This window comes from Mastomys coucha, unplaced genomic scaffold, assembly GCF_008632895.1.
Source record: "Mastomys coucha isolate ucsf_1 unplaced genomic scaffold, UCSF_Mcou_1 pScaffold13, whole genome shotgun sequence".
Taxonomy (NCBI): domain Eukaryota; kingdom Metazoa; phylum Chordata; class Mammalia; order Rodentia; family Muridae; genus Mastomys; species Mastomys coucha.
This window is the reverse complement of record NW_022196895.1, coordinates 67,420,500-67,435,317: the sequence shown is the minus strand read 5'-3', so window position 1 is coordinate 67,435,317 and position 14,818 is coordinate 67,420,500. Positions and strand designations below refer to the sequence as shown.

The 14,818-nt window shown below is 33.4% G+C and overlaps 1 protein-coding gene across 2 annotated transcripts in view; it reads left to right on the top strand.

Moving 5' to 3' along the window:
* Dcc (DCC netrin 1 receptor) overlaps positions 1-14,818 on the top strand; it is a 1,081,061-nt gene that overhangs the window by 783,723 nt on the left and 282,520 nt on the right. For both annotated transcript variants that reach the window (XM_031365997.1, XM_031365996.1), the window contains exons 10-12: positions 4,402-4,550; positions 6,077-6,215; positions 12,427-12,476. In XM_031365997.1, coding sequence (XP_031221857.1) covers positions 4,402-4,550; positions 6,077-6,215; positions 12,427-12,476 — 338 coding nt within the window. The remainder of the gene's footprint in view (positions 1-4,401; positions 4,551-6,076; positions 6,216-12,426; positions 12,477-14,818) is intronic.

Here is a 14,818-nt window from a genome sequence, read left to right as displayed (position 1 = left end):
GCCTTTTTAATTTTTTTTTTCAGGATGAAGCATTTCTTTAGTTCTTCAAGAGTAATAGCTGTTAAACTGACAATTTAGGAACATTAGAACTCATTGTACTTTACAGTCATTTAAAAGAAAAAAAACTTTAAATATTCAGATGTTCAACTACATATTCACTGACACTAACATTTGTCTTCATTTCAGATTTCCAGCTGAGAACCATCAGTGTAATGGCTGAAAGACATTAGCTCAGCCAGTGTTCTCTAGGCTGTGGCATGCCTTTATCTCCCTTAACCACTTCCTTGAAACCTTTAGGTTCATATTCTTGTTTGGGACAGATTTTTGAAAGTCTCAAGATTTTAGATTACACAGACTGAAAATAAAAAAATAAGTTATGCTTTTGGGATTTGGGAAAGCATATTGTAGCCAGATACTTTAAAAGGTAAAGAGAAGGAAAGGCTACATAAGATAACCGCACATACGTTATGTGACTACTTGATCAAGAGTCTAAGACTTAAAGCTCTACTGGGTATGATCAGATGAGCCGAAGGCTTTTCAAAAGCTCATACTGGAAAAAGTAGAAAGGAACTACTATCAAACCGCATCAACTTTATATTTACTAGTATTTGGTGAAAAGTTGAAGATGGGTATGAAGGAATGGCTCAGCTCTTGAGAGCACCCACTGCTCTTGCAGAGAACACAGGTTCAATACCCAGGACTGGCATGGGAGTTCATAAACTGTCACTTCAAGTACCAGGAGTTTGAGCATTCTCTTCTAATGTCTAAGGGAAGTAAATACGCATGTGCTGCACATCCTTACGTGAAAGCAAACACTCAGAAAATAAATAATAATGATGATGATTGATACAAAAAGGTTGAGGATGAATCTAAGGTGAATAGATTATCACCTCCCACCTAAACATAATTAACAATCAGTAATTGTGATTGTAAGAGCGTAAATCACTGATTTGTTTTTAGAACGAAAGCAGCCTGAGATATTTCAACACATGAGCCATTGTCATTCATAGACTCATGAACGAAGATGACAGAAACTATGGGCACACACCTTCAAACATTTCATTTATTGTTTTGATAAAATGAAACCCCCATCAGAAAGTTCATAAATTACTTAAATAACAAATTCAGATAATAGCTGAACTAGGGAAGAATACCATATTTCTCCACGATCATCCTGCCATCTATAATATTTTTTATTATAGTTCATTAAAACGTGGCTCCTTGTCTCTCCTTTTCATTTTTATCTCTCGTATCTCACTCTCTCTTTCTCGCCCTTCTACTTGCTTCTCCCTCCCATCCTGTCCTCAGTATGATTTTATTGCATGTGATTGATTTTAATGAAATATTTGACTAATATGTCACTTGAAGGTTAATATACATCAAGGTCTTACTATGAATTGCTTTGTTATCCTATAATACATATAACCATATATGATCACAAATTTCTGTTCCCAGTATAAACAGTGACATCTAATATATTTCATTTACTTGTAACTATTTAACTTGCCCTTAGACACAGGCGTTACATAGAATTTCTATCATAATACAATATTAAAAATTTAAAATGTAGTTTTTAGATTGACATTGATTGATGAGTTACTTGCATAGATTATGGCTCTGTCCTAAAGTCATTTCATTATTTGAAGAAATAGGTAGCTTGACCTGAGATGGAAAGAAATTAGATGCAGCTTGCCACAAATTATCGTCCAAGGGGATCAGTATTAAACACATCTTGGAAATGATGAACAGTTAGACCCATTAAGTTTCTTGACTGGCATACTAAAATGTAATGATAGGGAAGGCTGGAACTCCTAACTGTGTTATTTCACATCTAATACTGGCATTTGAATATTTGTGAGTATTCCTTTAAGTTTTTCTTTGTAGCTTATATGCACATATCATGTATGTGATACCACATACACTGTATTTCAACATATTTTCTAGAAAAATACCTGATACAAGCACAAATGATTTGCACTCATTCTCATGCATACATAAATATATACCCATAACTCACAAGCAAGTATGTACCCACATATATAAATAGGACTATAATTCCAAACAAAAATACTACAAATTCTTCCAATTGAATTTGTGGCACTACTATGAAGAATTAACATTTAAAACTCATCTGAATCTCTAATATCACAAGAAAAGGAGCTACTTTAATCTTATTAAAAGTATGGAATTTCGATAAGTATGCTTAATTGGTTTTAATTTTTCTATATAAATATATTCAGTTATTTAAAGCTGTAGTGTTTTAGTATATGAGAATGTCTATGATATTTCCATATTATAAAACCTTAAATTACATTTTAAGATATAGTAAGATATAAGATAATGACTTAGCATTGAGACTTCACCCTAGCAAAGAAAATTTTCTCCATTGTGAGGCAGCCAGTAAAACACTTGAAACAAATGCTCTGAATGGTCCTTGGCACTTTCTGGTGTCTGTTATACCTGCTTGGAATTCTAAAAGTCAACGCCCATGTCTTCTCTGAATAGTGTCCAATGGCCATTAGCAATGTAGACAAATACAACTGATGAATAAGTGATGAGCGTTGGCACTACCCATGGCAACTAGATCCAAGTGAGAGTAGTAACAGCATGATGTTCTGTAATCAACAGCATTTAATAAGCATAAATATCAATTACAAAGCGCACGGGCTCACATAGATACGTACGTATTCTAACCTTATGCTCATCATGATTCTAAAGACATCAGTCATAAGTTGTATTAAATAATCACCTGCATGGTCTAATCAATATAGACTACATGACATAATATGCTTAGGTTACTCAGTAACGAAATGGGGTTGGTAATTTCACCAGTAATTTTATCCATGTGAAACAGCACACTAGAACAATTCCTGTGTAGCAAGATTTGTGCATAACCTGTTGACACAGTAGTTGCTTCCATTATTAGAAAATTTAGATAGTGCTTTAACTATTTTCACTTGAAACGTTATGACACTAAGTAGCAGCAGCTAAAATCAGCTGGAGGGGACACATCATTTCGTTCTCAGGGCTTCCAAGCACCAGCTGCATATACCCCTACAGTGTATTTCTTTCTGATGCCTGTTGGAAATGGCTATGAATTTGCCATATCTTATTCTCTAGTTCTCAAGCCTCAAGATTCTTTGGCTTCTCACAAGCTGTTGATTGTTTTCCATGAGTGACATGTGGATACGCACCTTGTCTCTTTCTTGTACAGCCTCTGATCTGATGGGAAGGCTTCCCAGCTGGCACTGTCAGATTCTTATGTGCTTTATTCAGGATGGAGGAGTGATCCATAACTTCTCATGCCATAGTTATAATCCCAGGATGTGAAATCAAGTTCATAAAAAACAAAACAAAACAAAACACCACCAAAAACATGCCCACTAAAGCATCGAATGTGTTTAGATTATATCTTATCACCCTATCATGAGACAACTGAAGAGTAACTAAAATCAGTTCCTCTTCTATTTGGGTGCATACACGTCAGTTTCCCAGGTTCCTAGATTTATTTTTACCCTGGGAAACCAAGACAAAGAGCCTTAAAAATGTCTCAAAATTTTAACTATTGCATATTTTGCACATTATTTAACCAAATCATGAGTTAGTTGTTGTGTTTGTCTCTTGTCTTTTACTTTCTTCATTTGAGGAATCATAGATTGTAACTCTGAAAGGAACACTCTTGAAATATTTCCATTTATTATAAATATTAGATGCTAAACCAGATTGAAATATTAGCTTTTACTTACAGTGAAATCAGAAAATGTGTGACTCTTCAAACACAACTGAAGAGAAGGGTTTTGATTGTAGATAATAGGTCTGTGCTATCTAATTTATCTATGACTAAGTAATGGTTAATTAAAAATGGAAAATGGAAAAGTTAAATTGAAAATAAAATCCTTTATAAAAAGTTAAAGAAACCAGAATCTGCTAAGATAAATCACTGACCTAAAGATAATGAAATAAATTATGCATAGGTGTGTTGTTTATTTGATTAAACAAATCATAATATTAAAATTATAGGTATTGTATTGTAATTTTTTTTGTTTTGGCAACTATTAGCAATATATGCACAAAAGCCTACTAGCAGAATTGAAACATTTCTAGATTAAAAGTTTAGATTGAGGATCTTACTTCTTTCTGTCATTATCCTAATCATTTATACTCTGGCCAGTCTCTTTAGATAAAAAAATGAAATGAGTGAATCAATTTTTATAATTGTTTGCTTGAAACAGTTGTTTATAGAAGTTTCATTATTGTACTCTCATATTATATATTAACATTGTTCTTCTTTGTTATCCTAGAAATAATGCAGATTAATTTTTTGTTCCATGAATTAAACAGAGTAAATATTTGTTTTGAGAGAGCAGGTATCTTACTTTCATCAATTTCTTTTACATACAGTGCAAGTTCCAGGGCCAGTAGAAAACCTGCATGCTGTATCTACCTCACCTACCTCAATTCTTATTACATGGGAACCCCCTGCCTATGCAAATGGTCCAGTCCAAGGTTACAGATTATTCTGTACTGAGGTGTCTACAGGAAAAGAACAGGTGGGTAAGAAGTGAGCCTGATGACATCTATCTCCAGGATGATTCTAGAGCCAAAGACATTAGGGTGCTTGCCATATCCTGATACAGTTCATCATTTAGCATTTCTATTGACTAGCTGATTATTTCCAAGTACTTGTTCCTAGAAATTCTAAACCATTTCATTGTACTGTATTGATGATGTAAAGAACAACGGGGTGAAGTTCATTGGGAGAATCTGGTTCAAGTGTTGACTGTAGTTGCTCAGGCCAAGATGGATAAACATATCATGTGCCCAGAAATATTTTTTTTATCACTCCTCAGCTTGAGAGTGCTCTGATTGTGTTTAGCGGTATTATTCAAGTTACCCTTTCCACTATCAGATAGATGAGGATGTTTTATATTGTTCTGTCTTCTCTTCACTTTACACTATGACCTTCTAATTGCCGGAATTACTCTTAGAAGCATATATTCCCCAACCACACTGCATATTTATATTTTAACTATTGATTTAATAGATTTCTGAAAAGAGGCATATGTTTTTTTTCAAGAAGAGTAACAGTAAATAAGTCTTTGAATAAATAAGTAAAATGTAATAATGACATTGACCATTCATGTATATAGAATATGTATGACTATTGAGATTCTTGCTCCCAAATTATTAGTTTTTTAATGAAAAAAATAGAGAGAAAGAGAAGTTAGAAATAGAGTACATGTTACCAAGCATAGAACGATTTTTATGCTTCCATATACAATGTCTGATCAGGATTTGTCTTTTGAAACAGATATGCCATAAACTTAAGTAGAAATATTGAAGGTCTACTTCTTAGTTACTTTTTAAGACAGTATTGCATGAATTGCTCTTATGTAACTAGTAATTCTGTTTTTTTTTTCTTGGCTGTTTCCATTTCACTTTTAACTCTTCCTTTAGCTGTTTCCCATTCAATTTTATACAAGTCTTTCTGTAGGTCACTTCAATCAAGTTAAGAGCTATGTTGCCCAGTGTTGATAATGATGATCTAGGAATCATAATGTAAAACTAAATGACAGCTCTTTTAGCAAGCACTGGTTCTGATTTTTCCAATGACCTTGCCTTTGCTACCTTCCCTCTGCAGTTGTGAACTAAAGAGTAGTTTCAATCCACACCACAGCATTTTAGGGATAGAAAACTAGCAGCAAATGATCTGAGCATTTTGGCACATGTGGATATATTTCATCAAGCAAATGACAATCTGTGATTTCATGACAAATTATTTAATTTGGGGCACTTCTATTTGTCAGGGTTTTGATGTGGGTGGAATAACCCGTACTACTCAGTTCTCTGACTATAAAAATCACAGGGTGATATTTTAATATGGAGTCTGCCAAGTAGTTTAGACTTTAGTAGGGGAGTATCTGGCTCAAAGATGGTTTTATAGCAATTCATTAAAGGGCTAGAGTGTGCTTCTATGAACGAATGTCTAACGTTCAATTCACTGATTGCACAGAATGACTGCCATTTCTGCTTTAATGTGCTTCCTAATAACGATTCTGGCATTTTATGTCTCCAGAATATAGAGGTTGATGGACTATCTTATAAACTGGAAGGCCTGAAAAAATTCACGGAATATACTCTTCGATTCCTAGCTTATAATCGTTATGGGCCAGGAGTATCTACTGATGATATAACAGTTGTTACACTTTCAGATGGTAAGTGATGAACAGTGAAATTTTACTCATATGTCTGCTGAGAAATGAAAAAAAAATGTGGCATATGTTATTGATTCTGTTGTAAGGGTTTTTTGAACTAATATTCTTTGCAATGTAATGTCATAAATACAAACACAAGCAACTTATTCAGAATACTATACTCAAATTTAAATTTATGATTCAGTTACATACATTCAGTCAGGATGGATTAAAGGATAATCCCCAAACTATAGCTATTGTGTTAGAGTTCAAATTATTCTTGTGCATTTATTTGTTCATTTCTATACATGTTACAAAGTAAACACATTTATTAGTGTGTGGAATAATATAGATGGTATGTTTCTTTCAGTTATCATTTTTTAAAGGCACACATAATTAAAGTATAAATGATGGACTATACAGCTTAATTAGTAAATATCCCCAAAGGATTTTTGTTAAGTAAACATGCACTTGAAATATTAGAAGTGTGCTTGTAGATGCACACCTTCATTTTCTCTTGCCTAACAAATGAAGATTAGACATATTTTTCAAATGAAATAAAAGGAGGAAGAATTCATAATGAAGACAATGGATTTAACTGAATAGTGTTTTGGGAAGCTGGTTACCAGAGGAATAAATGATAATGAAAGCCTGGGAAATTTAATAAACATTATAGGCAAGAGTATGGTTTGGAATGGGACTATGGGGATTCAGTCAGGTGCATTGCAGAGATGTCCCCATGAATACTAAAAGGACCAAAGCCAGCTTGAGGCAGCATGGCTTCCCTGTTAGTATGTTTAGTTTGATAAATTATTGATATTTTGATTAAAACTGCCTTCAACTTCTGATTCTTGACCTAGCAGTCTTTAATATGGGAGAGTATGAATGTGCATACTTTACAGAATATCAATGACAGGAAGAAAGACATGCATGTTTTTAAGGATATCCCAACGAGAATACAGGCAAATGCTCATTTGCAATTTTACTTAAAAGGGTATTTTAATGTTAGGCCACTTCAGTATTAATGTTAATGTAATTCTTCTACCCAACTGTCTGATTCTGTTATTCAAGACAGAACAGAATATGCACTGGCTGAATAAATTACTTTATAGCTTATAATTATGAAAATAAAAGAAAAACAAATGAAAATGAGTATTTTACATAATTTATGTAGATTTCATTCACACTCTGAACTGTAATACTGCAGTCTTATTCTCCACTTTGATTTTAAATGTCATAAGTGAGAAAGATAGATTGTTACTCATTAGTCCAAGAATTATCTTCTGGAAATGCTGCCGTGCCTAGGAAATTGTCTGTCATTGATAAAGAAACTCTATGACTATCACCCCAACTAATGTAGTTGTTGGAAAATTACTCAATTTTCTTTATTAGATAAGAGAAATGAGGGACTGTGGGGTACTCTTGTGTGACATCCTTCCCTCACTTGCAACCACCTTTATAGTCAACTCAAAGCCTTTAACTTTCAATAAAATATGTGTTATTGGCTTCCACCTTGCCAGTACTGAATTCCTTCTATCTACTTCATCTCATGCTTTCTCTCCTCTGCTGTCCTCTGTTCTTCACGCTGAAGTCATGTACTACACTTAGATGAACCGAGTTACATTAAATGATCGCACATTTTCATTCCTCTGTTGCACAGCAGTGGTCTCCATTGATATTTTGTGTCATAAATAAAAATTAAGTAGGCTAAACAGTGCACACACTAAAAGAATGCATGACACACATACCAGCACACATTTCTGTTAAACTTGTAGGATAACTTTCTGTCTATTTACGTGTTTCTACCAACTTGTGAAATTTGTAGCATTAATTAGACAGTTTCATCCAAATCTTTACAAAGGATTCATAAAAAAAGTGAACTGTAGCTTTTTACATTCTGAGGACTACTAATTAACATGTAACTATATATAATTACAACTATATATATAACATAATTTTAAAGAGGACAATCATTGAAGGAAACAATTCCATGGAATTTATACTGGCGTAGAGAAAAAATGTATATGACAAAATTAAATGTGAGAAATGTACTGTATCAACTCAATATTCTAATGCTTTTCTAGATCTGCAAAATTACTTGTAAATGCCTCCTTTATCCAGATTACCTGCCACTTATAATTTAGCTCTACTATATTTTTCTGGATATAGGCATACATTTTCATGCACTATCCTTTTCCTAATTGCCATTGCTTAGCAAATACCTACATCTATGACACATGAAAATTATTTAATTTTAGGTACTAAGTAGTTATGTATGTTTTCCATAAATATTTACTTGAAGTAGTTGCCTTAAGTGGTCTAAATAAACTATTAATTATCTACAGATCAGGATCCAAGAACAAAAAAAATTCATGGGCAAATTAAACATTAGTATATGTTCAGTACTGTCATAACTAATGTTTATGGCTTTTTGCACAAGCCATCGTCCACATCTCCTGTGACTTCTATAATACTTTTTGACAAAATTCAAAGCTGAGTTAAAACAAAGCCTCAGAATCAGGGCTGCGTGTAGATGCCTGTAATTTCATAATTTGAGAGGTGTGGACTTGAAGGTAACACGTTTGGTGTCCTCCTAGCTACTCAGATAGGACCTCAAGTGACCAAATACCAAAACCAAATACAACCAAGCAACTAACCACCAACAAATAATAATGGCAGCATTTTGTGATGACTGCCTCAGATTAATATGTTTATGCTAAACATCATGAATTAATTTGGTCAATGAATATATGAACATGGCAGCATGTATTTCTCAGACATAAATTCAAATGCCTCATTTACTGAGGTGCCTTAGGCAATCTGGAGTGTGATGGACCCTCATCTTAATATGTATAAAACAGTATGCTCTACCATTCTGACAAAAATCTCTGACATCTTCTCATCCACTTAATGATGTGCTGTCAATGATGTCTTTACATTTTGAAGATAAACATTTCCTCCCTCTGTACAATGATGAAAGATGAAATTAGGCATGTGAGTGTGTGTTGTGCTCACTCCCATTCAGCATCAAATCCTATCTATTATTGATTGGTACCTGCAATACTGAAGAAGAACTCTCTACTTGCCCTGCAACCAGAACAACCAACATGCTGTCTTTGGAAAGTTAGAGAATTTTCTACTGCAGAAAAATTAACAAAATAAATCAACACCCTAAAAGTAAAGATTTTTGAGAGTTTTATTATATCAGTTATCAAAATTTAATAAAAAATAATTGTGACGCTTCTAACATTGTCATTGTCATACATATTGATTTCCTCAGTTTGGTTTTGGTATATCAGAAACTGGAAGTCAACGACTATTAAAAAAATAGTGGCAAGTGAACATATCACATCTCTTAAAGACACAGACCCTTGACCAAATCAAGAAATTGAGCAGACTTTGTCTTTCCTCTAAAATTCAATCATTAGCAGTTGCTACAGATATAAGTCATAAATGAGACAGTTACCAAAATTTGCTTTAAAAAGGAAATATGTTGTCAGGCATTTGTGAAATTATGTGTGGTAAAGCAAAAGTATAGTCTTTAACTTTCACCAAGGGTAAAAATTGAAAGGGCACATCAGCCATAAATAAGCTAATTATGTTCCAACAGTGACTGTTAACTTAAAACATCGACGTTATTAATATTTAAAGAAGTTAAGACACACATTAGCCACCCAACAGAAACTCTGGTTATGCAATCCTAACAAAGCATACCTTCCTCCCCATCTGTCTGAAACCAGTGAAGTTCAGACAGCATTTTTTTAAAGTTAACATAGCCAAATTGAAATGATTTAGTAATGATGCTTGCATGGTTTCCATGATGACAATAAATTAATTGCTTTAACAAAGTTTGTAAAATTCTAAAGAAAATTTGACAGTCTCTACATAGAATTCATGTTGGAGTGAGGATGAAATTTAAAATTATGTTTACTGATTAATGAATGTAGTTTTAAGCCTTTGTATATATCCTCAGGGGCAGACAAACTTTAACAAATACCAGATAACCTTTGAATGGAGGAATTATATTTAAGGTGTTTTAGCTTGAAAAAAAATAAATATATTTAAAATAAATAAAAATAAAAAAAAAATAAATAAGAGAGCAAAGTTTCAGGAGCCAGTCCACAATATTGGAGCAGGCCTGTTCCACTCTGCTGAGGTTGGACAGGTCCCAGCTGGGTAAATGTTACATTGTTACCATCAAATAAAAGGAAGATGAATAACCTATAGAAAGTATCATAGAAGGGTCAAACAATAGGAAACTCCTATTATTCCAGGCATGATTTACTATGTGCCCATAGAAGGAGAGAATTTCTAAGCTTCTGTCTAAGTGACAGCTCAGAGATGGAGTAAGTCTGAGATGTTGAAAAAATCCAGTAAGGAAGAAAGATCAGTGCAGATCATGGTCTATGTTGGCCACGTGAAATGATTTACTATATTTGGGAGGTTATATTTTCTTAGGATTTTAAAAATCGATTGGTAAGTGCCTTATATACAGTTTTACCTGGTGCAGATACCAGGTAGCAATTCAGTGTGTATGTAACAAAAGTATTTATATGAAAAATGGGAAAAATAAAAAATAAAATAACTTTTATCACTACCTCATAACATTTCTGCTAATTAATCTATTTCACCCCATGCTTCTTTGAATTTTACACATAAGTTTAACAGTATCCTTCATATTGATGATTAAAATTAAAATTTAGAAAACATTTGGACATGTGAACACTATATCCCATACTTCATTAAAAGTCATAATATTCACAAAACAGCTGAGGTGTTCCCTAGCTTATGAAATAATATTAAAGAATAATTAGTGATTTAATTAGCACATGACTGAAATTTTATCACGGAATACTTTGGCTACAATCTTTATCACACTCTGATAGGCTCAAATCAAAGCAAAATTAATTATTTCTATTTCCATAATGTTCATAAAATTCCAGGAACCAATCCTTAGGTAGGCTTTCCTTTCTCTTTTCCTCACTGATTCCATGAGTGTTAATCGCTTGTCAGTTTAAAGAATAAGACAATTAGTCAGGAATATAACATGTCTTAATGGTGAGGAATTTTTAGACAAAACCCAGTATAGGACATACCTAAATTCAAGTCAAAATACTAGTGCCCTATTTAAAAACAAAACAAAACAAAAAACAAAAAACAAAAAACAAAAACAAACAAACAAAAAACCCAAGCAAGCAAACAAAAAACAAAAAGCTGCAGACACCATTCAATTTACATGAAAAGGAGAAAAAGCAGAATGACACAGGGAGTTATTAAAATGCATGAGTAGCCTGGTCCTGTCACATTCACAAACGTGTCTCCAGTAAAAATAAGAACAATTCATTTAATAAAAATTGACACTATGAAATCATTGAATCCTGTTCCTGGTGCTAAGGTGAGCAGGCAGCTTTGTTATTTGCAGTTCAACTCTGAGGAAACAGAACATTTCTGGATACATCACAGATACGAAGTCAATGATTGTCTTCAAATTGCTTGCGTGGCTGGAGACACACTCTTGGAATTTAGTAAATAGTCATTACAACTACCAAATGGGAGCTGTGTATGTCCCTTTTGACATAAATAATTTTTTTAAAAAAAAATTATATGCAGGAAAAAATAATGAAATAGCCAGAAAATCACAAACAAAAACTAAACAGGTCTTTTGTTAATATAATGTGGACTGAACACTCTTGGGAAACCCGCTTGCTTCTATGTCATGCAAGCTTAATTATAAACAGCTAAACAAACAAAAAGCCATTCCCTTCTTTTCACTATGTAGGAGATAATAATGAGCATATTATAGGAACTGAGCCACCCAGGTGTCCATTACCATGAAATATCTCACCATAAAATAATACAGATCCTGAAAAAATCACAGTATGATAATCTTTGGAAAATCTCCCCTGTGTTTTCATATGTTCTACCAGGAGGGTTATAACAAAGCTGGAATTAGATGGCATTATTTGCTATCATACCTGGTGCTCTTTTGTAAAATAGTTTTGGGGATTCGCTAGATGGAAAACGAACTGCCCTAGCGCATGAGACAAAAAATAAACAAGTGTTTATTTCTCTTCTCTCTAAGAATATTGAAAAGGGCTACCTGCTTACATTAACTTACTGAATTCTCATCATACAATTTGAAAAATATATACTTTCTCTTTGCATTCATGGGCTGGAATTTATTTGGCAAGGCTTTGGCAGTAACAATTACACCTTATTTGGTTCCTTTCAGTGCCAAGTGCTCCACCTCAGAACATCTCACTGGAAGTGGTTAATTCAAGGGTAAGTCAGCCAATGGATAATGTTTTATTACCTATTTTGGACATATTCCATTTACCATACTGCCAAGTAAGTACAGGATGTTGACCTATATAAAGGTATGTTCTGGAATAATGCATATTCTTTGACCAGAGTTACATATATAGAAAAAAAGAACTTTTTTTTCTAGAAGCACATATGATTTTATAGGTATTAGATTACTTGATGGTCATTCTAACATGAAGCAAGCTTATGTCTCTTATCTATATCTACTAATAAAGACATAAATCTAGCATTCGATTACACTATTTTAATTCAGAAAAAGTTTAAGGCAATATTCAGTTCAGCAACCCTTTTTTTTTCAATTTAAAAAATTTTCAGTTTAATTGAAAATATATATACTATATTCTGATTGGTGTTTTCCCTCCCAAAACTTCTCCCATATCATCCCCCTTTCACCTCAACAATCATCCAACTCCATGCCTTCTCTCTCTCTCCTTAGAGAACAAACAGAAAAACAAACACTCAAACAAACCAGAATTAAATGAGTAAATAATACAGTGAAAAGGGACATAGCTTCTTATTTGGGATCAAGATCTTATGTTTACTTTTCAGTCTCAGAATTGGGACCATTTTGGATTTGGACCTATGCAGGCCCTGTACATGATGCCAAAGTCTCTATGAGTCCATATGTGTCTCAGTCCTCTTAGGTCTGAGAGACACTGTCTCCGACAAGCTTTCTACCTCCTTCTGAATAACTCTTTGAACCTTGAGGGGAAGTATTTGATGAATGATCTCTCAGTCTCTGTATATTGTCTAGTTGTGTTTTATTTTCTTTCTCCTAAAGGAGAATGCTTCTCTTATGATAGCTGAGTGAATGACTCATCTAAATGCATAGTATCAGAATGTCCTTAGGAGTCATTTTATTGCTATGTTCTTTTATCAGGATAATAGTATTTGAGTTTCTTCTACATCCATTACCCATCTAGTCTCAGATTTTTGGACACTTGAGTAATGAGTATCAAACATGGGTTTCATATCATAGAGAGGGCCTTAAATCCAACCATGAAATGGTTGGTTATTTCACAACATTTGTGCCACTAGTGCACAAATGCACTAGTTGCAGTAGTGTTTCATTCAACAGTTTTAGATAAAAGGGTTTTTATCAGAGTGGATATTTATCTTTTTTTTCAACTATGGTAGCGATGCAGAGTATCTACAAGCATCGTGGATACTATGCATATTAATAATAGAAATTGTATAAAACAATATATTTTTTCTTCAGCAACAGGGACTTACCATTAGATTCTTGAAAGAATCCAATAGCATTGACAATGCAATGGTCTGAGTTGTTTAACAGTTCCATAGGACCTTTTTGTCAACTCAATGTGTATGTGACCCAGTCTAGACACTGGAAGTTATCACCTGGGGCTTGGTTTCCCTCCTTAGTTGGTGATTACATTTATGTTACTTTCATATATGTACTTATTTTTGGATGCTTCTACAGTACTAATTTATTATCTGACCTCTCAAATAACTGTCAGTGTTAGCTGCCCTTTCCCTTCTTCTCTCCTGTAATTCCCCCTTCTCTGCTTTTCTTCATTTAATCCTCATGTTCCAGCTTCCCATTTCTCTCTAATTATACTTCTATTCCCCTCCTTTTGAGTGATACTTCACTCTCTTTTAGTCCTTTATTCTATTCCTTATTTCTGTGGTAATTCAGACCAACCAAAGTTTATAGCTCACACCCGTATATAAGAGAATAACATATTTGTTGTTTTCAGATTAAATGATATAACATGGTTATTAACCATGATTAACAAAGGTTTATAGCTCAAATACATATGTAAGAGAATAAAACTACATTTTTTACTTTGGGTCTGGGTTATTGTCACTTAGGATCTTTATTTTCTTAGTTTTATCTATTTACCTGAGAAATTTATGCTTTTCTTAAGAGCTGAATAATATTCCATTGTTTAAGTGTACCACACTTTCCTTATCCATTCGTCTATTGATGAATATCTAGGCTGTTTCCAATTTCTGGATATTATAAATACAGCAGCCATGAACATGGTTGAGTAGGTAACTCTGTAGTACAATGTAGAGTCTTTAGTGTACATCCAAGAGTTTTATAGCTTTTTCAAATATATTCACAGTTTCCCAAGGAATCACAATATTGATTTATAGTCACTGCAGAAATTTTATAGTTCCACTAGTAATGGATAAGTGATCTCTTTACCCCACATACTTGTCAGTATGAACAATTTTTTTTCTTTTTCTTAAAAGATATATTTTATTTATATGAGTACACTGCAGCTGTCTTCAGATACACCAGAAGAGGGCATCAGATCCCATTACAGATGGTT